The sequence below is a fragment of the Haplochromis burtoni genome, unplaced genomic scaffold (assembly GCF_018398535.1).
Source record: "Haplochromis burtoni strain Fernald_Lab_line unplaced genomic scaffold, NCSU_Asbu1 Contig_146, whole genome shotgun sequence".
Taxonomy (NCBI): domain Eukaryota; kingdom Metazoa; phylum Chordata; class Actinopteri; order Cichliformes; family Cichlidae; genus Haplochromis; species Haplochromis burtoni.
This window is the reverse complement of record NW_024582507.1, coordinates 25,530-47,406: the sequence shown is the minus strand read 5'-3', so window position 1 is coordinate 47,406 and position 21,877 is coordinate 25,530. Positions and strand designations below refer to the sequence as shown.

Below are 21,877 nucleotides of genomic sequence, written 5' to 3'. Positions count from 1 at the left end.
GGGGGGGGGGGCAAGGGCCTAAAAAAGAGACTATTGGAAATACCGATGAGAGAGTAGACGGTGTGGGTGAAAGCAGAAGAAAGGTACTGGCATAGGAAATGCAGGGAGTGGAGATGGCAATGAAAACCAGATGCAGAGAGGAAAGGGGATGAAGGGAGAGGAGATGAGGAAAAGTAAATGGAAAAGGAAAAGCTTGACACGTGGGACACATGACCCAGTCTCTTAGATACCGTAAGAATAACATCATTATGACTTTTAAACAGCAGGACTCTCCTTCAGAGCACCTTTAAAGGAAGCGCACTCAGGTTTTTGTTCTGTAAGCATGAGCCAACTCTTTTTCTTTTCAACATTAGCTTACGTTGGTTCAGCCAAAGCCATTTGGCCGCTCCTTAACCGTGACATAATGGGCAAGGGTCCGAGGTCTGTTTTGCTCTTTCATACTCAGTCATGACAGCGGTAGCAGCTGCTGCGCTCATAATAAAAAGCAGAACACTGGCTAGTTCTATCATATGACCCTCAGTTCGTGCACGTACATTAGACCTGCAGAGATAACCTGATGAGCACAAACAACGATGCACTCAGACTCAAAACCCATCCGTATATCAAACAGTAACGTTAACTACCATAATGAACATGCTTACAGTTATGTACACACACACACTGGGAAGCTCCTCGAAGGAAATTGGCTAGTTAGGCTACAGCACAAGTGCGTAAATGAAAACTTCACCATAACTGGGTTTCTAGTGATTATCGAAACTCCATCAAACTCCGTCTCTCAGGTGGAGAAAGGGAAGACTGAAGTGAGAATCCTTCTCCCATTTACTTGCAAAAAGGATTAAAAGTAAAATAGATTTTAAGACTTTTTTAGTTTACTGGAGAAAACTGATCTGAAATGATGATAAAAATGTTGTGTTCACTGTTTTGCAGCCACTCCTTTTCCCATAGTTGTGTTTGGAAGTATGCCTTTTTTTCACATGTGAGTCATGTGATGATAAATTTAGGCAGATTTGTCATACCAAAGCATTAATTTTAGGTACGCTGTATATATTATCAAGTAGTTCCTGAAGTGCTTACTGAAACAGGAACTACCACAACGATTATTTGTGTTCTTTGTGTCTACATACCTGACTGGGGACTGATTTTGTCAGCACAGTAGATTTTCAGTAGTGCAAGATGCAAAAAAAACTTCATAAGTGTGTGCTTGAAATTAAAAAAACAAAACAAAACTCCTTGCCATAGATTCTTTTTAATTTCTAACGTATCTGTATCTTCCTTATACGAGGTATCTTTATCCGGTGTTCAAACATAAAATATTCCCAAAGGTGGGTGTGGTCCGAGAACTCACAGACTTCTTGGCCTGCGTTATCCAATCACATGGTGGTCTCCAGTTATTTTTCACCTCATTTCAACATGTGGACATATGAAGCCGTGTTGGCAGTGCATATGTGAAAGAGGAAAAAAACCCTCAAGGGCAGGGGTAGGTTTAAATGTATCCAGCTGTGTAATGTGATCACAACATCTGGAATGTGTCTGGATCTCGCTCCTGTTAGAAAAAAAAACTAGAGGAAAGTAAAACATAGCTTTTGTATAAATAAAGAAGTGTGCCTGTGATCTGCATGCAATGCTCAAGTATGCAAAGCATTTTTGTGTGTGTGGTGTCTGCGTGCGTGATAAAATGAGGCAGCGAGGGAGAGGAGTAAGTCATTATTTAGTGTGGCAGTTTTATGGTTGTCTTCTACAGGGTGAGGGCGAGCTTAAAGTCTTCCAAGCAGTTGATGGTTTGAGTGTTTTACCGCTGATTGTATCGTTCCACCATCCATCAGATTTAAATGTGTGTGAAACAACTCCACATATTGTGTATGTTTGCTGTCTTTCTTAAATTATTTCTAAATTGTTACACATGGTAGTATTGTTACTGTGATATATGTACTTAAGTGGCTTCCAAAGACCTCGGCGATGAATGAACCTTTGGTAATGTTGTTGTGTGTTTCAGAGTCATTCCAGGAGGAAAAGGTGGAGTGCTTTGAACAAACAGAGTGCGTGTGAACATGACAATATTAAAGAGAGAAAGAGAAACACAGACAGAGATGTTATATTGCCAAGATGTCTTGTCTCATTAGGTCATTTTGCATTGTATAATACTTTAAATGTGAACAGCAGTTTCCCTGGATCATACATGTATTGTGACACATCACTGAGTTGCATAACACAGATGTCCTTGTTAATTACATAATCTAATCCAATTAAGTCAGACAATTGCTTCCCGGTTATTCGGAGGAGCTCTTTTGTTAGTCAGATACATTTATAATATAAGCAAGAGGATCGGCTTGCAGTGCTGTTCGCATAGAATATTAGGGTTTTTGGGTGATTGACATTTCATCTTTAAAACTGGTTTTAGAAGAGGTGCCTTGTCTTTGGATTCCATATTTATGTGCATTTTTAGGAAGCCATATGCAGTCTCTAGACTTCTGTTTTTATACATGAACACTTTGTTATTTCCATACTTAGAAACAGTTATACATCTGATGGTAGTGAAAAGAGAGATGAGAGTGACACGAAAACTGATGCTAATGCAATGGTGCACAGGCGATGTTGCTCCTCACCTTCTGGTGACCCTGAATTGGATAAGCAGCTGAGGAAGTGATTTCAGAGATTTTGAAGAGAGAAACGTGGCGCTCAAAAGATCCTGATTTTAGGAGATCTCCACAACAGCCAAGATTTGAATAGAGGTAGAACACCCAGGACTTTTTTATTATATTGGATGGTGATTCTAAACAAGCAGTTTTTATGATCTGGAGCCTGGAAAATAAAGTTGATTTGATTTCACAGTTTGGCGTATTTGAGTAGATAGACCTTGGACAATGCACCTCTGCAGAGCTGATTAGGTTACTCTGCACAACTGAAAGGTCTCAGCTGTCTAGCTCATGACTGTGATGGTGAACTAAACCCCTCTAGTGGTTGTCAAAGGTTCTACATCTGTATTAATATCACTTCAGAACAATATAGCATATTTTGTGCATTTCAGCATTTGAAAATCAAAACACTGTTCTTCTTTTTTTTTCTAGGGGTCTCTTCCAGTCTTACAGCGAGTGTTGTACCAGCCATCCAAACACGGTTTCGTCCCACATATCAGAATGGTATTATTCAGAAGAACCACTCTCATCAGCTATGGGGGAACCCTCACTCAGCTCCTTATTCCACTTCTGATCCAGCTCCCTCTCCCAGTGCCAATTCCTCACCTAATGCCACACTTCTTTACTGGGGTGATCTAAGCCGGACACTTGCTTTCGCCTGGGAACTTCATGTCTACGGATCTGCAAGCCTCTTCCTCTTGCTGTTTGCTGGAGCTGCTCTTGGCCTCACACTGTCCCCTGGCGCAAACTGTCCTCATCGTGGTGCTCTTGCACTGGCCAATGCTCTGCTGTTTCTGGCTGGAGGCCTCAGAGCAGCTCTATTTCTCATTGATCCCTATGGCACACGAAAATTCCTCCCTCGCCCTGCAGTTACAGCCATCTACAACCTGCCTCTGCACCTCCTGGTATGGACACATGCTGCCCTGGCGCTGCTGGCACTGAGGGTGGCAGGAATAAGTGCGTTACCGCCAACCATGGAGCGGCCTCCTCTGGTGGCTGTGCTGACTGTGTTGCAGTGTACCCTGCTGCTGGCAGCTGATCTGCTCTCCCCAGCCCTCTCTCCTGTGGTGCCTGTCACCCTACAAGTCCTGTCTCTGTGTTGGGGTCTGAGTCTCTGCCTGGGCTTTCTTTGCTATGTCTTCCCACGTATACGCTGCCCTGCTGTTCCTCAAGCCGGAGTTTCCGAAGAGGTACGGAGAAAGGCCTGGACAGGGAGCAGGAGAATAGGAGTGATTCTGGGAAGAGTGCTGGCAGTGTGTGCAGTTCTTGGGGCTTTGTGTTTTGGATTGCATGCCCATGCTATCTTGTGGCTTTATGGACTGTTAGGTGACTGGACACGCTTCAACTGGGGATGGTGGCTAGTGCATTTCTGGGCCCGACTCCTGGAACTAGCCTGGGGGTTCTCCCTGCTCCTCCTGAGCTCGTGGGTGTTCTGGAGGCCTCAGAGTTGCCGTGGAAGGGAAGAAGGTGGCCAGGATGGAAGAGCAGCAGGAGACCTAGCATCCCCTAGTGATTCTGCAGGCTCCCCTCAAACACATACCTGCTGGTCCAAGATAGTCCAGAGCCTGAAGGGTAAGCCCTGCAGGAAGTCTGACAGTAATGGCGTAGGAGGAGGAGGAGGTGGAGGGGTAGGAGAAGTGCCTAACAACTGGGCTGGCCAGGACCGTCCTGGGGCTGATATCAGCAAGAGTCTGATTAGAAATCAGAACCATGAGCAGGCCGTTTCACAGCCACTTGTCAAAGACAGCAACCGGGGACGGAACCATAGGGGCCACTCTGCAGAGCGAGGCACATCTGACGGCTCTACTGGCTCCCTCCTAAGACTGCAGACGTTTGGCCAGCCTCCACAGCGCTCGGTGAGTGGCAGCCTGGATCAGGATAGGGATACTTCCCTGTCTTTCTATGAGTTTGACCTGCGGCCGCCCTCCCCCATCGACCTGACCCGCAGCATCGATGAGGCTCTGCACAGAGAACACCTGCTTGAAGGAGGGAGCCTGTTTCATCCTTTGAACCAGACCTTACAGTCCCCTTCCCCAGGCTCAGGGGTCAGTCAGGGGCCCTGGCTCCGCAGGAACAGTGATCCTCAGTTGCTCTCAGAGAGTAGCGAGGCTCCAACAGAGTCTTCCATGCCACTGGGGGGAAGCATTCTCAGTAGTGTACCCAGTAGGCAGGTGACTGCTCCCCCAACGCCATCCCACCAGGGTCACAGATGGGCTGGAAATGGGACAACAAGTGTCCCTTCATCAGTGTCCTGTCCTGTGTCACTCCGTCCCTCCAGAACCTCAACGGGGCATTTGGGAGACGATGGAGTGGACGACACACGACCGTTTATCACCCCAGACTCTGAAAGTGTGCGAGGGAGAGCTGCGAGGCCAGTGGGGTCACGCAGTTACCTGGAAGTCAGTCGACATGACGATTCTGCCAGTGTCAGCAGCGAGATTATTGACCTATGAGCCTATCCTTGGACATGAGGACCAAATGACTGCACATCTAACGCATTCATTTAACAGTAACTAATCCTAACCAGGGATGCTGCAAATATTGGGATAATAGTATTATTAAACTGTGTAATAATACTTTTTGTCAAAAGAGTGAAAATATGAAAACAAGGATCTGGGTGACAAACTTAAAAGGTGTCACCTAGCTGCCTTTTGTCTTTGTTGATCAGATTAGCTGTTGATTAGCATAATTTATAGACAAACAGCACGCTCACTTTCCCATCTGTCTATCTTTTTCTTGTCTGTTTAACACTGGTATGACTTCAAGTACACTGAGAGCACACTTACATACAATTCCTGAGAATGGCTCTTTAGCAGGTCCGTGCTTGTGACTGGCTTCAGATTTGTGAAGCTGATAAATTTAATCTTTCAAGAAAGTAAGTAGATTTAGATATTCAAGTTCTTGCTTGGAAACATTACTTTAACACCGTTAAGTTTAAAGGGTAAAAGACAAATGATGCTCCAAGTGTCTTTGTGTCCTGTTCAAATGGTTTCTGCAAAAAGAAAAATACATGACTGCATATGATTGCTCACCAGTTCGATTCCTTTACTAGAGTTTATTTGCTGTCTTTCATATTTCACTTCGTGATGTAAAGTTGTGCCATACATAATCAAAGTTGGTTTCTGTGCTATTATTAATGGTTTTATAAACCCATTATTTGGGTTAATGGTCTCTAGCATCTTAGCATTGTGACTCAGCTGCAGATTACTACATCTAAGCTCTTAACTTGCTGCTGCCATCATTGTACTTGTCCAGTTTGCCTTGTATTTTAAAACCGGTTACATAAAGAGGCAGGCGATGAGACACAGCTGCGGAGCAGACACCTGCTAACATGTGTTCCTGAGGTTTTTAGCTGTTGATCAAATTGACAGACTTTAAATATGGAACTCAACTATGATGCATTTTGTTAAAGGACAGAGCTTTGCAATCAATAACCATGCTTAATGTAAGCCTCTCAATAAAAAGCTGCATTCAGTTCAATATGTTTGGTATCTAATTACATGCTTCATAGCTTTGCAGGGCTGCAGCACACAAGACCGGCTTAGCATGAACCTCAGAATTCCTATAGTTAGGCCTGACTCAATAACGGAGCACTTAACCCCAAGCCTGAGCACTAGAGTGAAGTATTTTATTACTAAAAAGGAAAATATCTTTGAAATCTATGATGTATAAGCAACAATGTAAATAGTTATTTTTGATGTTTCATGAATAAAGGTGTATTTGAAACAGTTATAGTTGTTACTGTGAAAGACAATCTAAGTGATATTGCTTATGCGTCTGAGCTGTGCAGACAGTTTTGCTATTTCGACATCAGATTGTGGCCTGTTTAGTACATGCAGAGCTGTGACAGCTGATGCTTGACTGCAGATGTTATGTTAAGGACTTTTTGGGCTATGCTCAGAATTAAAAAAAGATGGAGGTTTAGCGAAGTGTACAGTTGACGGTCAGGATCGGTTTGATTTTTTTTTATTTCAGCTTTTCCTGTCGTTAGCGGCGACAAAATTATTGGGGGGAAAACAAACAAACAAAACAAAAACAACATTTTGGTGAAACCATATTTCATCCATTAATTCATTTTAACTGTTTCTGATCCCAAAAGATAGCCCAGTGGTTCCCTCTGAAACTTGAACGGTTTTGCTCCAACTTGAGATATACTTTATTATAAATGAAACTTACAGATTTATCATTGTGATTCAGTCTTTGAATGTTGTTTTGAATATGTGAGGATAAAGTGACATTTTGTTTTGCATTATTTGGGAAGAAACATAGTTACTCATGCCTCTGTTCCTGATTAGAGCCAGTCCCTTACTTGTTTTCCGGTTACCTCAGGGTGACTTGCAGCACCTCCCAGTGATGTGAGACGCTTGACGTATATAGTATTTACAGTACAATGGCCTTTTGTTGCTGTCTACATTCCAGTGAACCTGTATAATTTTACCGTATCAGCTCTCACCATTACCGCCATTACCTATTTTACTTCATGGCAGCCGTGGTTCCTCCAGCAACTGTAGTGTTGTCCTACGGAGCAGTAAGTCCTGTAGAAAATGTGCCCCTTTTGGTCTTTAGCCATTTTGCAGAAGTGCAGTGTTAGCGTCATCTGTTTACTTTGCTCACTGAACTTTTGTTCTTGTATTTCTTGCTGCATTTTTTGTTTGAATTTAAATAAAAATGATAAAACTCAAACCCACCTTTGTTATCATGTTTTTCTTTATTTTTACTTGCATATCTAACACAGTGGCAGATATACTGTTATACTCTTCTGTATAATCACCTACAGAACAGTACGAAATTGAAGATCAGTGTTTTTCATCTTCTTCTTGTAGTCCTCATTAAACTGTTCATCCTGCTGTACAGTGAAGTGATTATTCCAGTCGCCAACCCTTCCTGAAAATAGAGAAATTAGGAGCAAAGTTAACATCTCCTCCTTCACCTTTCAGTAAACAAACTTACAGGCGAATGTACCCGACCTTTGCGCATGAAGGGGGAGATTTTTAAATCGAAGACTTCATCAGCGGAGCCATTCACCATCTTGTTGTTCTTCATGTTGTCAAATTGAACTTTTTCTGTGACTTGTTTCTTCAGCTCTGTGGTAGGAGACAGTCCCAGGAATGAGCAGATGCGGACGAGTTCTTGTTCAGTATCCTGCAAAAATAAAACAAAAAAACAAACCCACAACCCCTTATTATGTGTTTATGTCCACAGCCTCACAGACAGTAACTTCAACACTCACCTCAATCAGGTCCTCATAGAACAAATACAGGATATTAGAACAGGTCTGTTTCTTCTCCCACCATCCTCTTACATGTTCGTACCAGGAGCCAAACACCACTGACAGATGCCAGAAGACAAATCATAAGTGATAAAATAACCCTTCGCATTTAATGTATTCAGTCATTCATGCTTATGGTTTGTCACTCACTTTTTCCCTCCATGAATCTCTGGAGGAAACTCTCCCAGCTGCCAGGCTCTGGCTGGACCTTGTTCATGCGATCAAAGTGGAAATAGGATACGGCACTGTCCTTGGCATTACGAGCCACATAGATTATCTAAAACCGGAAAGGAATGAGAAACAAACACTGAGAAGATTGTCTCTGTGAATCGTACCAATAGCTTACTTGTGAGCCATGTACCTTGGAGTTCTGCTCCCAGAATGATTTGGGAAGGAACTGAACTGGTAGGTGTGTCTTGATAATGCGTGGAAAGGTGGTTAATTCATTCAGCACATCCACTCCTAGTAAAAGAGATCATTATGTTAGCGGAACGCCACAATGACATTGATCTATATCACCAATATTACAATCACCAGTTACTTTGCCAGATACACTTTACTATTATTAGGTTAGAGCCTAGTTTGCTGTCAACTGTCTAATTATTCATGATACAGATTCAACGAGGTACTAGAAAGATTCCTCAGAGATTTTGGTCCATATTAATACATCCCAAAGGTGCTCTATTAGACTGCGTACTGGTGACTGTGAAGGCCTAATCTTAGGCCTTCATGGTCAAGAAACTAGTTTTATATGATCTGAGCTTCATGACAGTAGCCATCAGAAGATGGGTAAACTTTGGACATAGACAAAAAACAACAAAAAAAATACTCAGGTAAGCTTTGGTGTTAAATATGATTGGTAACCATTCCAAAGTGTTTCAAGAAAATATCCCTCATACCATTGCAGAAGAAATCAAGCGTTATGAGACCAGGTAACATTTCCGCAGTCTTCTATTTTATCACCTCTTTTGGTGAGCTGTTTGAACTGTAGCCTTAGTTTCCTAAATGGAGGGATACTGTTAGGATGCCTGGGTCGTTGACCCAGGGTTTTTGAGTTTATTATATTATTTATCATTTCTAGTCTTTGGTTTCTTTGTTAGAGTTCTGTCTTATGGTTTATGTCTCTGTGTTCTCTAGTTGCTCTGTCTCCCCTGTCAGCTGTATCCCCTTGTCAAGTTCGCGTCTCTGTGTAATGTTTCCTGTTTTACTTTGAAAGTCTGTCTCATGTATATGCGTCTGATTTTGCTTCCTTTGTCTCGTTAGGCCTGATTTGCCCCAGCTGTGTTTCCCTCCTGTTACCCATTCCCTGATTGCTCCATCTGTGTATTTATGTGAAGGCTGCACACAGCTGTCAAATAACAGATACTTGGTGTGCTCCTGTAGCACATCTGCTCCAGGGTTGGATGTGTTGTCAGGGGCGGATCTAGAAGGGTGGCATGGGGTGGCAAGTGCCACCCTAAAATGATCCCTTGCCACCCCAAGTGCCACCCCATTTTTGCATATGACAGTGTTGTTTAATAAAATAAGATAGCATTAACACTTTGAGCATAGTTACAGTCAACAGTGAATATAAATGCTAAAACTGAATATATTCCATAGTGTTCCCCCCTCCACCATTAACAAATGGATCAGCCCATAGCAGGACTGGCTTTTTTCTTGTTTTCAGTAGCAAGCATGCTTATGATTGTGCCAGAGCACATTTTGAACAACACCATGGGAATTTCGCTTTTTACACAGGTGGTTGGATGTTACACTCTGGAAATGGAAGGAAGGTGAGTGTTATTAACCCTCCGTGGTCCACGGACACGCTGCACCTCCAAATCACATGACTATTTTAAGCTGACATAGCAACAAGCTGCAGCCATGCTGAGCCTCTGTTTCAGCCCAAATTGAAAGTTCAGACTTCAATGCAATGTTTTTAAATTTTAATTACAGGCCAGTAAATACAGAGTTATGATAATATATATAAGCCACGCTCTTTTCTAAATACTGTCGTCACGTTTTTGTGTGTGTGTGTGTGTGTGTGTGTGTGTGTGTGTGTGTGTAAGAGTGTTTTACGCGTTTTGTAAGGACAGCGCGAAAACAGTAAAGAAAGGGGAAAAGCCACCTCTTTCCCATCAGTGGAAAAATGTACCATGTAATTAAAAAAAAGTCAACACGTGGGATTTGGTTGTTTAGGAAGAGGGGAAAGTTTTGGGAGTGACGGTAACGACAGAGCTAGCGAGTGAGAGATTTTAGATGTGGGAGATTTGTGATGTTTAGTGTGGAGTGTATACTTAGTGTGTTGTGTTCTGTTGTGTAGTCGTTTTGTTTTGTGTGTCGGTGAGGGCACTAATGAATGTCACAAAGACACATTTGTAAACACTGTCACCTAAGTAGAAAACCAGCGGAGTGATACACCTCCTGTTGTCAGGCCTGCAGGTTTATCCCTGCTGCTGCTCTGTCTTTTGGTGGACAAACTTTTTTTTACTGGCACACATCATTTGTGGGGCATCTTATTGCAACACCTGATTGTTCTCTCATTTTAGTTTTAGTAATATTTTTAAATGGTTGTAGAAATGAAAAAAAACAGCAGGTGTATTGGCTGCATTTTTAGATAAATAGTTGTATATGTTTACAAAATGTACAATTTGATATTTGCATTTCAAATTATAAAAATTTACTCAACATGTCAGTAAACAGAAAAAAATCTACTAGGATTTTAAGTTCTTTGTGTGATTTCAGTCGTATAACTAATGTACTGATGTCACAGTGTTACAGAAACACTGCAGCCCACACTTGGAAAGTTTTTTCATCAACTGTAAACCTTTTTATTCACCGCGGGAGTTTTCTTCCTTCATGCTGGTCGGAGTTTACATCCCTCCACAGGCCAACGCGAACAACGCACTGTGCGAGCTGGCTGACCAGATTACTACCCTGGAGAGGAAATTCCCGGATTCCTTTACAATTATTCTTGGGGATTTTAACAGAGCAAACCTAAACTACGAACTCCCTAAATACAGACAGCATATAGACTGCCCCACCAGGGACAACATCATACTGGATCACTGCTACACCACTCTAAAAGATGCCTATCGCTCTGTGCCCCGGGCAGCTTTGGGACATTCTGATCACTGCATGGTCCATCTTATTCCAGTTTATAGGCAAAAACTCAAACGTGCCAAGCCTGTAGTCAAAACTGTGAAGAAGTGGACTAACGCAGCAAAGCAGGAACTGCAGGACTGTTTTGACTCCACTGATTGGACTGTTTTTGAAGCTGCATCTGAGAACCTAGATGAGCTCACGGACACTGTGACATCATACATCAGTTTCTGTGAAGACGTGTGTGTGCCAACAAAGACCTTTTGCACATACAACAACAATAAACCATGGTTCACTCCTAAACTCCAACATCTTCGTAAGGCCAAGGAGGACGCCTACAGAAGTGGTGACAGGGCCTGTACAAGCAAGCCAGGAACACACTGACCAAGGAGATCAAAGCAGCTAAAAGCATCTACTCCCAGAAGCTGGAAGAACGGCTCTCAGCCAACGACCCTGCGTCAGTGTGGAGGGGCCTGCAGGAAATCACCAGCTACAGACGCCCCCCACCCACTATTGAAGCAAACAAAGACCTGGCCAACGAGTTAAACACTTTCTATTGCAGGTTTGAGACGGACAGACTCCCACGCCCCACCCTCCCCTCCCCAGGGACATTGCTTCAGACATTGACCCCCAACACACCTTCCACCTCTCCCCCCTTCACTGCCTCCCAATAAGACCGGCGAACAGCTGGCTCCCATCTTTACTCGCATCTTCAACAGATCCCTGGAGCTGTGTGAAGTTCCCTCCTGCTTCAAACGCTCCACCATCATCCCTGTTCCCAAGAAACCCACCATCACAGGACTGAATGACTACAGACCTGTCGCCTTGACGTCTGTGGTCATGAAATCCTTCGAACGACTGGTGTTAGCCCATCTGAAAGACATTACAGGCCACCAGCTGGACCCTCTGCAGTTTGCCTACCGGGCAAACAGGTCGTGGATGATGCAGTGAACATGGGGCTGCATTACATCCTGCAACACCTTGACCGCCCGGGAACTTATGCCAGGGTCCTGTTTGTGGACTTTAGTTCGGCTTTTAACACCATTGTGCCTGAACTTCTTTCCTCCAAACTCTCCCAGCTCAGCGTGTCACCAGCTACCTGTCAGTGGATCACCAGCTTCCTGACAGACAGAAAGCAACAAGTGAGGCTGGGGGAGATCACCTCTGAAACTCGGTCCCTCAGTATTGGTGCCCCTCAAGGATGTGTCCTCTCACCACTACTGTTCTCCCTCTACACTAACGACTGCACCTCCAAGAACTCGGCTGTCAAACTCCTAAAGTTTGCAGATGACACCACTGTCATTGGCCTCATTCAAGATGGTGATGAGTCTGCATACCGGCAGGAAGTTGAGCGGCTGGTACTCTGGTGCAGTCAGCACAATCTGGAGCTGAACACTCTTAAACTGTAGAGATGACAGTGGACTTCAGGAGACATCCCTCAACTCTGCTCCCCCTCACCATATCAGACAGCCCTGTGTCGACTGTGAAGATCTTCAAGTTCCTGGGTACAACCATCTCCCAGGACCTGAAGTGGGAGACCAACATCAACTCCATCCTCAAAAAGACCCAGCAGAGGATGTACTTCCTGAGACAACTGGGGAAGTACAGTCTTCCACAGGAGCTGCTGATCCAGTTCTACACTGCGGTCATTGAGTCTGTCCTGTGCTCCTCCATCACAGTCTGGTATGGAGCAGCCACTAAACAGGACAGGAGCAGACTGCAGCGGACTGTACGGGCAGCAGAAAGGATCATCGGCCCCCCCTGCCCTCCATCCAGGATCTGTACCTCTCAAGAACCAGGAAACGGGCAGGGAAAATCATCACAGACCCCTCACACCCTGCGACACAGACTTTTTGATCTGCTGCCCTCTGGCAGACGGTACAGAAGCCTGCAGACCAGGACCACCCGACATAGGAACAGTTTCTTTCCCCTCGCCATCTCCCTTCTTAACAGTTGACCTGTCACACTGCTCCCACTGCCAGACTGCAGCTGCACCTTATGTACATTTTGTAGTATTCATTCCACCTCATTCATTTCTGTATTTTATGTATATAAGTTTAGATTCGTTATTTATAGTTGGTTTACACAGCTTTGTGTATGTGTGTTGTGTGTGTGTGTGTGTGTGTGTGTGTGTGTGTGTGATTGTGTTGTGTGTGTGTGTGTGTGTGTGTGTGTGTGTGTGTGTGTGTGTAGTATTTACATTGCTGTGCTTGAGAGCCACCATCTACCGGAACCAATTTGTATGTGTCTGCAAATATACTTGACCAATAAACACTCGGCACCACAACAAATCAACCCCCCCCCCCGCAGCCTCCCCCCCCCCAATTCTGATGCTTGGCCACGTCTACAAGCCTAAATGCATTGAGTAGCTGTGATGCAACTGACTAATTAAATATTTGAGTTAATAAACAGCTGAACAGCAGCAGCTGTACCTAATAAAGTGTCTTTATTAGAGTGTCTAGAGTTTATCAGAGTGTCTTTATTATGCCTGTCACACTGTGAGCCTTTAAAACAACTTGCCTGAGGGGTAACCAGACATTTGTATCTCCAGGAATGGCACTCGTTCATGGAGTGGGACTGAGCCTTGACGCTCAGGTGAAGTCTGGCCAAAGTACAAAAGGTCCAGGATGTAAGACACCCATGTGTTTCCTCAGGAATTTAAAAAAATTGACAGAAAAAACATAAGTACTTCCTCAAAGATGCGAACAAAATGTGTGTGTGTGTTTTTTTTGTTTTTGTTTTTTAAAACCTACCTGCTTTAGGGTAAGAAGCTAAGACAATATCATCTGGTCTTGCTCTGAAATTCTGGACGTTTTCCCAGTTGTCAGTGAAGTAATTGGTCATGCAGACTCCATGGAAGTCAAATAGTGTAGGTCGTGACAGTGACTCCATCTTTTTTTTTTTAAAAAAAAGAAAAGAAAGAAAAACAGCGTTTGTTTACCATCTACAGACCAATTCAGAGCAAATTCAACAACACTTTGTTCCTTGTAGCCACATTACAGAAAACAAAGCTTACTAAGTTATTGGAAACGCCCTTTAAAAGTAAAGTATAAGGTTTGACTCAAGGAGAAAGTCTGTGTGTGTGTGTGTTTCTGTGTTTGGATCTATTTTATTTTATTCCTTTTTTCCATTTTCATTCCTGTAAAGTATAAATAAATATGGGTTCTGATCTTCACACCATCACCATCACTTCACACCAGAAGAATGCATGTTTGATTGATTGATTGATTGATTGATCATACTTTATTCATCCCGAGGGAAATTGGGTTAAGGCTGCCAGCCGTGCCAGCGCCATCTTACCCTTCCGACCATACATACATTACACAAACATCACATGGGTTAGACAGGTCAGAGAGGTATAACAATGGAAAATACACAACATGAGGAAAGACGAGGAGAAAAAAGAGCTCCCCCCAGACTGAGCTCCAACAGGGAGATCAGTTTGAGAACAGAAAAACAAAACACCTCAGCGCATACAAAAAGCACATGACTATCAATACACCGTAGAAATACAAGACAAGCAACAGGGGCGGGTAAAGGGTAATAGAGAGCCGGTGTAGACAGCGCATTATGCCCATCCAGGCAAAATTTAATGGTGAAAAATGAATTAAATTATCAAATTAATTAACTGAATTATTAAGTATAAGAATGCATGTTTTTCTATTTTGTAGAGAATGAGCATCCTCTACTCTGAAACGCTAGGGGGAGCTGGTCGACAGTATGCACGTCAGCCAGAAGCCTGGCTGCAGACCCCATAACCATACCGTTAAGCCTTGATTACATACCGCATATGGAGGCAAACTGGAAAATACCACTGGGGCCGCTTACATCGAGGGTTAATGGGAGGATTAGTACGTGCAAAGTATTAAATGGATATTTGAACTGTACCCCCGGGGGCGTCAATTTGGAACCCTTCATAAAGCCTTTTATAAATATCTCCCTATAGCTATATTGATCTAAATATGAAACGTTTACTGTGGACTAGGACTATTTTACTAAATATACATATGTGTGTAGAAAAGAAGAAAACTTAAACTCAGTAACCATACTGCAGCAGACGTCGGGGAGGGGGTCCTTGGAGGTAGCTCACCAGTAACAGCGGATCCGCGAATCTCACCTTACTCCAATAAAAGTCAGTTTTTTTTCTGAGTAAAATGGTCACTGCACAGAAAGCTGCTAACTGATTGTGATCCTCAGTTCTCCATCATTGTGGCTCTTTACCAAAACAGTCAACCTCTTCTTCCAAATAAGGAGACAGAGCTGTTGTGCAGATTCCGCAGTCCAGGAAACACCGGGAGGAAGGTACACCAAGGAGACTAACTTTTTTCCCTCTTTAGTCAAACTTTATTTAAAACATATAACGGTGGTCATGTCCCAGCAAACTAAATATGGGGCAAAGATATGTTTACGTGGAAGTGGGACATTATTATATTATTCGTGGTGGCAGGTAGCCTACTGTAGCAGGAAACAAGATAAAATCAAACACAGTCTGCAAGTTAAGTTTGGTATTGATCGTCACTGATCATAGACAAAGGCTTTTCACACGTTTTCTTTGATCATTTTCTAACGTGAACAGTTGGTTTAAGTTAAGTTGGTTCACCATGTTCAGCTGGATGCAGTCACGTGGGGTACTACTTACTTTTATGGCTGCATTTGCAACGTAGACTGGTAGGGGCAGATAATATTTAACCGAGGAAGTCTGCCTTCAGGAGATCACCAATTCGCTACTACACTTTATTCAACTGGTGAAAAAGCTGGAATTCAGCTGGAAGATCCCATTTATACAGCTTGTTATCTGACCTACAAAGCCGTAGATTTCATTAGAGGATATGTGCAATATGACTATAGATTATCCGTTAAATGAAAACAGAACTATTAATCAAAAAGTATCTAACACCTTCATTCATATTGTTTGATGTCACTTTGATTGTTTGTGTAGAAAAAGGTTATTAACATAAAATTTCAAGTGCACAACACACACATGAACATAGCGATGAAAGGCCAACACTATTATGATATGAGGTGCCAACAGTTTTATTGTTCAATTACAGAGTTTAAGGGTCACCATAAGATTTGCTTTAAGTCAAATTTAACAGACTGTAAATTATGTATTTAGCCTTATGTAATTTAGAAAAGTAAATAAGCATTAGCTCACCTGCAGTTCTCTTTATCTGTGCTCTGCTCTAATAAACAGTCCAAATTCAACTTTGTACCTGACGCATTGCAGCTTAAAGCAGATGTTCAGTGTTTCCTTTGCCTTACAGGATGTGACAGAGTTCAAAAAGTACTATGAACCATCTGCACCACTCCAGGGAAATATATTACAAGTAAGACTATTCACGATGGGAAGGACCGCAGACTATCTACTGATTCAAAATGAATTTAGCTGTTGCTCTTTTTGCAACAGAGGAGCAATGAACATTAAAACGTCTGTGAAAATATTTTGTAGCGTGAGAAAATTTGTTTTGATTATAGTGTTTAACTCCTTAACACCTGGTGTGAATAGTCATCATATCTTTTCTTGTTGCTGTTATTGCTGAGTCACAATGATTAAACTGAAATGTGATCACACTTATCAACTGAACTTTGACTATGAGAATTCTTTGACAGCATGTTCAAAACTTAATTTTAATAGTGGGGATAATCACGGCCGTTCTGTTGCACATCACACAATCAGCTGGTCGTGTTTCCTTGTTATAACTAAAAAAACTGTAAATACATCTCACTTCAGTGGCTGTGACTATTTCAAAATACATTTGTTTTCAGGAGTTACATGCACAGACTTTATAAGCAGACCACTTTAGCATTAACTACCCACCAATAACAAGTTGGATGACTGCTGTCCTGTAATAAATACTAATTTCCAACAAGTAATATCAAATTGTGACTTGTGAAATCCCAGGATAGTTTTTTACCTTTTCTCAGTAAAGTGGATCATGTTTGTTTTGGTTTTCTTTCTTTTTTTCTTCGTCTAAAGGAGCTTCATTTCCACTTGACACTGACAGTGGTTTTCAGAAGTGTCCCTAAGATCACAGTCATCTACTTTCAGTGCTCTTCCAGCAGCTTGAAGATCTTAACCAAGTATTTAAATCTCTTAATGTACCGTACCACAGGTTATGAAATCCCTAAAACAGAATTGTAAAACTATTTACATGAAGTTTTCACAAAGTGGGGAACTTCTACTGACTTTAATTTTGAAATGTCTGGCCTCACTGTGGCCCTCCTCCAGTTGCCCCTTTCCTGTTTTTCAGCTGAAAGGACATCTCAGCTGAGCTTTCTTTAAAAGGAGGTCATTACTTTCCACAAACACCAGGGGGCATCGCTCTTTCACTTTTGGAGCTGAAGTGAAAGAGGAAGGCTTACATCTATTCCCTGAATCCGATGTTATTTATCTGTGTTCATAAATCTCCAACAGCATTGGCTAAAACGCAGTGCCAAATGATGCCAGAACCGGCACTGTTTCCTTGTTTCACTTCCTTGGGTTTTTGACAGATGACACACCTTCACATGTCCAGCTTCTTCAGATTTGTTAAAGACACATGGCGCACTCTCCTGAGATATAACTAGTGTTCATTTGAAGACTTGGTAGATTCAGCTAAAGAAATTGACTACATAGGTGTTTGCGTGCATAAAAGAAGAGGCTCCTAGTAACAAAGTGCCAACAGATACAATTTCTAATCGGTTCTTTAATAAGTTATCTGTAGACAAAAGACTGGTTTATCCCTTGAGTTAGATGGCTCTTTAATACTTGAATAATTCACAGGTCAGCATTAAGTGGTCAAACATCCATAAACAAAAAAACACAAATACACAAACACATTCCTCAGTAGCTGATGTCCAATAAAATACTTCCAGAAAGACAACAGAACTACTGCTCAAGATCTCTTCAAAATTACAAGATGGTCTGGCTGCTTGGAAGCGAAACATAAAGAAAATAAGGGGTCACATCACTGGAAACTCATAGAATCAAAGAATCAAATTAAACACGTGGTTTAACATCGAGAGAAAGGTAATCTGCCTCACCCTGGTGGGACGGTGTGGTGAGAAAATTAAAAGGTTACAGTCTGAAACCTGCTGTGTCACGGGACTCTTTTAGATGTATCACGTATCAATAAAAATATGAAACATCCAAACCATAGCTACGTCTAAGGGCTAAATTTCTGCTTATGAGCAAAGAGGTCACAGTGTGTTTAGAGAGAGAAAGAGAGAGAGTGAGAGAGAAAGAGAGAGAGTGAGAGAGAAAGAGAGAGAGAGAGAGAGAGAGAGAGAGAGATTCTTAATAAAGATTTGTTTTAATGATCTGATTTGTACACATCAGCATCACAATATAAGGAAATTGTGTTTTTTTAACTTATAATTTGATTATTTGTTAAAATATTTAATCACATATTACTTCTGAGGACTATATTACACCCAGCCAGGACTCTAAATTTCAAAGCGAAACTTTAAATCAGGATACTTCATCTTCTTCTTGTAGTCTTCATCAAACTGCTCATTCTGGGCCACAGTGAAGTGATTCTTCCAGTCACCAACTTTCCCTGGAGAAAGGAAAATATTTAGAATAAATAAATAAATTTGATTAAACTAATGAAAAATGGAGCACACACTGATATACATATAAAGAAAAAAATGTTGCAGTTGTACCTTTTCTCATGAAAGGAGACACCTCTTGGTTCATCACTGGAACTGTGGAATAGTTGGTCATCTTGTTTTGCTTCATGCTGTCAAACGCCACACTGGTTATGACTCTTTCCTTCTCTTCAGCTGAAGCAGAAATACCAAGGAAGGAACACAGTCGGTCTATTTCCTGTCCACAGTCCTGTTCACAAAAATATTGAAAATATTTCTTACTCTTAAAGGAACCCCAACGATTGTTTTCGTCCTTCGGGTCTATAGTTCTATATTCATCACTGTGGATTTGGTGTTTAAGAAAAGAAAAAATAAATCTGTTATTTATAGAGAGTCATTCTGAATTAAAAGAAGTCATTGGTGTCTTTGTGGAAAAGATATTTACTTGCATCCTCTTCAGGGAGTAACATGAGAAGACTGATACAGTGATGGCCCAAATATACACTTCTTATCTACTGCTTTAATAAGTTTGATTCATGCTACTACTTGTACAGGAAATACTGTTACATCTTTTGTGTGCATTTCCACTTAACAAAAAGCTCTTATTTTCTGTCATTCACACTAATGGAAGAAACACAGCCTCAAACTTCAGACACAACTAAAACAGTTTCTTTGAAGCAGTGCATGAGTGCAGTGATGGATGTACGCTTATTCAAATAGCTGGGTACTACAATAACAGCACCTTGAGGAAACTGTAGTTGTGATTTTGTGCTGTATAAATAAAATTGAATTGAAATTAAAGTGGATGCAGCTGATCTTTCAGAGTCTGTTGTAGCTCCTTGTTCTATTTTTTTGACTTTTGTCGTCTAAAGATAATTTTTCTCATGTAACATCAAAAAAATGGATCATGCGGTTTTATTTAAAAGCACTCAGTGACAAATTTGTGACACGCACAAGGTGTGCCAACTAGTTTCCTGCTTCTGTTATCATCTAACTCCTTCCAGGAACAGAGTTCAGCGTGTCTCGGCTTGGCGTCTTTACAGATAGCACCTGTTGTGTTTTGTTTTTTCAAACCACTACATTTCTAACTAGAAACATTATTGAAGGCTTTTAAACATATCCTCTAAGAGATATGAACAATTAAAACATGTAAATGGAAAGAGTCAAGACAATTTTAAACATGAAGAACAAATGTTACACATGTTAGCCCAACTCACCGCACCTCAATCAAATCTTCATAGAACATGTAGTGAAGATTTGAATAACTTTGCTTCTTCTCCCACCAGCTGTTCACATGGTCATACCATGATCCGAAAACCCCTGAGGCCACAGAACAATACACAAAGTAATATTAGTAAGTATACAGACAGGAAATTAGATCGCATTGTGATTCTTTTACATTAAAACTAAACTGAACTCACTCTTTCCTTCCATGAAATCCTGCAGAAAGGTGCTCCATTCTCCTGCTTCTGGCTGAGCATTGTTCATCCGATTAAAGTGGTAAAAGGACACTGCATTGTCCTTTGGATTGCGGGCCACATATACTATCTACAGAAAGAGACAACACAATAATCTCAGGGTTTCATGAATTGCAAATTTCAATGGCTTCCAGGCAAGGCAAGCAGCTGTTTGGGGCCCCAAGTCAGTGGGAGCACTCACAGGGGTGACAAACTTTAAACTAAAGCAGTGGCAATTCAGCAGAGAGAGTAAGATCGATCTGACCTCTCTAACGTTCCCCCACTTCGCTCCATTCATTCCTACTACAGCTTGAATCATTAAATTTGACAAAACCTAATGACAACAATCGAAGCTATTCATATAAAATCAAATATAAATAAAATATAATCCAAAATAACTAAATGATGCTAACTTAGCCTCAACTATGGGGGAGAGTCCCAGCAGCATCACACCATTTTTTTTTTTTTTGCTTTCTCTGACACTAAAACCCAGTTTTCTCCACTGGCAGAGTAACCTGGTGTTTCCAGCTCTTCTGGCTATGATGTGACTGAGCTGAGTGTGCGACTCTTTTATTGGTGTCACATTACTTATAACATAATTTATAAAATAACAGTGATAAATGCTTAGTTGGAAGGGCGTCCTGAGTCTTTTTGCATAAATCTCCACTGCTGGCTGTGGGTGTTTGTGCATGGCTTTTACCCTGCTGCCCTGCTCCCAGAACGACTTGGGCATAAACTGGACTGGTAGATGACTCTTAATGAGACGAGGAGTGGTGGGAAGTTTGTCTGCCATTTCTGCACCTGAGTGATAAGAAGGATTAGTTTGCGATTGATAACATGCAACATTAGACTTATTTAGATACCATAGAACAATAAAACCGATTGCCTAAAAAATTCTAAGGTGTTTCTGAGATGTTCTGATTCACCTAACACATTTACACACTAATAAAACTGCTACATTTTAGGAGCTTTTACATTTTAGGAGCTTTTACATTTTGTAGCGTCCTTTTCAGCATTTGGCAGAGAAAGATGTATGCAAACAAACACAATGCAACAGGTTGAACCTGTTTTCAGCACAGTTTCTAGAAACTGGTGACTTGCAATAATCATCTGAATGAACTGAGTACACGGACATAAACTTGGTACCTAGCGCTTTTTATTCTGGTGTATTTTAAATTCAGAGTGGCAACATAGTTCAACCTATAAGCATAGGTGGTACGCAGAGCTCCAGGAAGGGCACTCGTTCATGAAGAGGGAGGGATGTCTGACGGTCTGGACCCATGTGCCCAAAATACAGAAGATCTAGGATGTAAGAGACCCACGTGGTTCCTGCAGTTGAAATGAATAAATGTTGTTAAGCTGTAAACCTATCAACTCAGACACCAACAGGAAATTGTTTATGAAAAAAATGTATTATGATTACATAAGCTACACATGATTAAATAACACATCAGTACCTGCTTTAGGGTAAGTAGCAATGACAATATCATCTGGTCTTGCTTTGAAGTTCTGTATGTTATCCCAGTTGTCAGTGAAAATCTTGGTCATGGAGACTCCATGGAAGTCATATAGTTTTGGCCGAGGTTGCATCTCCATCTGTGGAAATTACTTGCCTTTAAAATCCTATATGGGTCACATTTTTTATACATTTTTCCTGCCTACATACTGTTCATTTCTCCCATTTTTAATTTACTCCATGACATCATATGTCGTGAAATGTACAAAATAATCTATTATTACTAATTAAATCTTAGATGGGACTTGAAAACATGTTTAAAACATGTTTAAAACATGTTTATGTGTGTGTGTGTGTGTGTGTGTGTGTGTGTGTGTGTGTGTGTGTGTGTGTGTGTGTGTGTGTGTGTGTG

General features: G+C 41.7%; 3 protein-coding genes across 12 annotated transcripts in view; 1 reads left to right on the top strand and 2 right to left on the bottom strand.

Moving 5' to 3' along the window:
* LOC102313989 (proline-rich transmembrane protein 3) overlaps positions 1-7,316 on the top strand; it is a 16,837-nt gene extending 9,521 nt beyond the window's left edge. For all 3 annotated transcript variants that reach the window (XM_005931722.3, XM_005931723.3, XM_005931724.2), the window contains exon 4: positions 3,066-7,316. In XM_005931722.3, the coding sequence (XP_005931784.1) occupies positions 3,066-5,086 (2,021 nt within the window). In that variant the 3' untranslated portion in view covers positions 5,087-7,316. The remainder of the gene's footprint in view (positions 1-3,065) is intronic.
* Positions 7,317-7,322: 6 nt separating this feature from the next.
* On the bottom strand, positions 7,323-16,432 carry LOC102313673 (cytosolic sulfotransferase 2). 5 transcript variants are annotated; one of them, XM_042224701.1, is made up of 8 exons: positions 16,139-16,432; positions 13,737-13,875; positions 13,504-13,632; positions 8,264-8,364; positions 8,053-8,179; positions 7,864-7,961; positions 7,601-7,775; positions 7,323-7,517 (listed from the first exon to the last, which is right to left on the bottom strand). In XM_042224701.1, the coding sequence occupies exons 2-8, from the start codon at positions 13,873-13,875 to the stop codon at positions 7,405-7,407; spliced, it is 882 nt and encodes a 293-aa protein (XP_042080635.1). In that variant the 5' UTR covers positions 16,139-16,432; the 3' UTR covers positions 7,323-7,404. The 5 variants fall into 5 exon arrangements, with proteins under 5 accessions (XP_042080635.1, XP_042080632.1, XP_042080633.1 ...); XM_042224698.1 differs by lacking the exon at positions 16,139-16,432 and adding an exon at positions 15,028-15,299; XM_042224699.1 differs by lacking the exon at positions 16,139-16,432 and adding an exon at positions 15,033-15,298.
* Positions 16,433-16,679: 247 nt separating this feature from the next.
* Positions 16,680-21,877, bottom strand: part of LOC102300105 (cytosolic sulfotransferase 2) — a 6,797-nt gene continuing 1,599 nt past the window's right edge. For 3 of the 4 annotated variants that reach the window (XM_005952424.3, XM_005952423.3, XM_042224697.1), the window contains exons 3-9: positions 21,467-21,605; positions 21,210-21,338; positions 20,710-20,810; positions 19,974-20,100; positions 19,775-19,872; positions 18,628-18,802; positions 16,682-18,521 (exon numbers count right to left, since the gene is read on the bottom strand). In XM_005952424.3, coding sequence (XP_005952486.1) covers positions 18,409-18,521; positions 18,628-18,802; positions 19,775-19,872; positions 19,974-20,100; positions 20,710-20,810; positions 21,210-21,338; positions 21,467-21,605 — 882 coding nt within the window. In that variant the 3' untranslated portion in view covers positions 16,682-18,408. Of the gene's footprint in view, positions 18,522-18,627; positions 18,803-19,774; positions 19,873-19,973; positions 20,101-20,709; positions 20,811-21,209; positions 21,339-21,466; positions 21,606-21,877 lie in introns of all 4 variants that reach the window. The other variant, XM_005952422.3, reaches the window with a different exon arrangement.

Excerpts from the sequence above, each read along its gene's own strand:
- LOC102313673 (XM_042224698.1), bottom strand. Across the intron at positions 8,365-13,503 it reads AATGTCTGGTTACCCCTCAG|GAGTGGATGTGCTGAATGAA; the intron begins GCAAGTTGTTTT and ends CTCTTTTACTAG. Across the intron at positions 7,518-7,600 it reads CTCCCCCTTCATGCGCAAAG|GAAGGGTTGGCGACTGGAAT; the intron begins GTCGGGTACATT and ends CTCTATTTTCAG.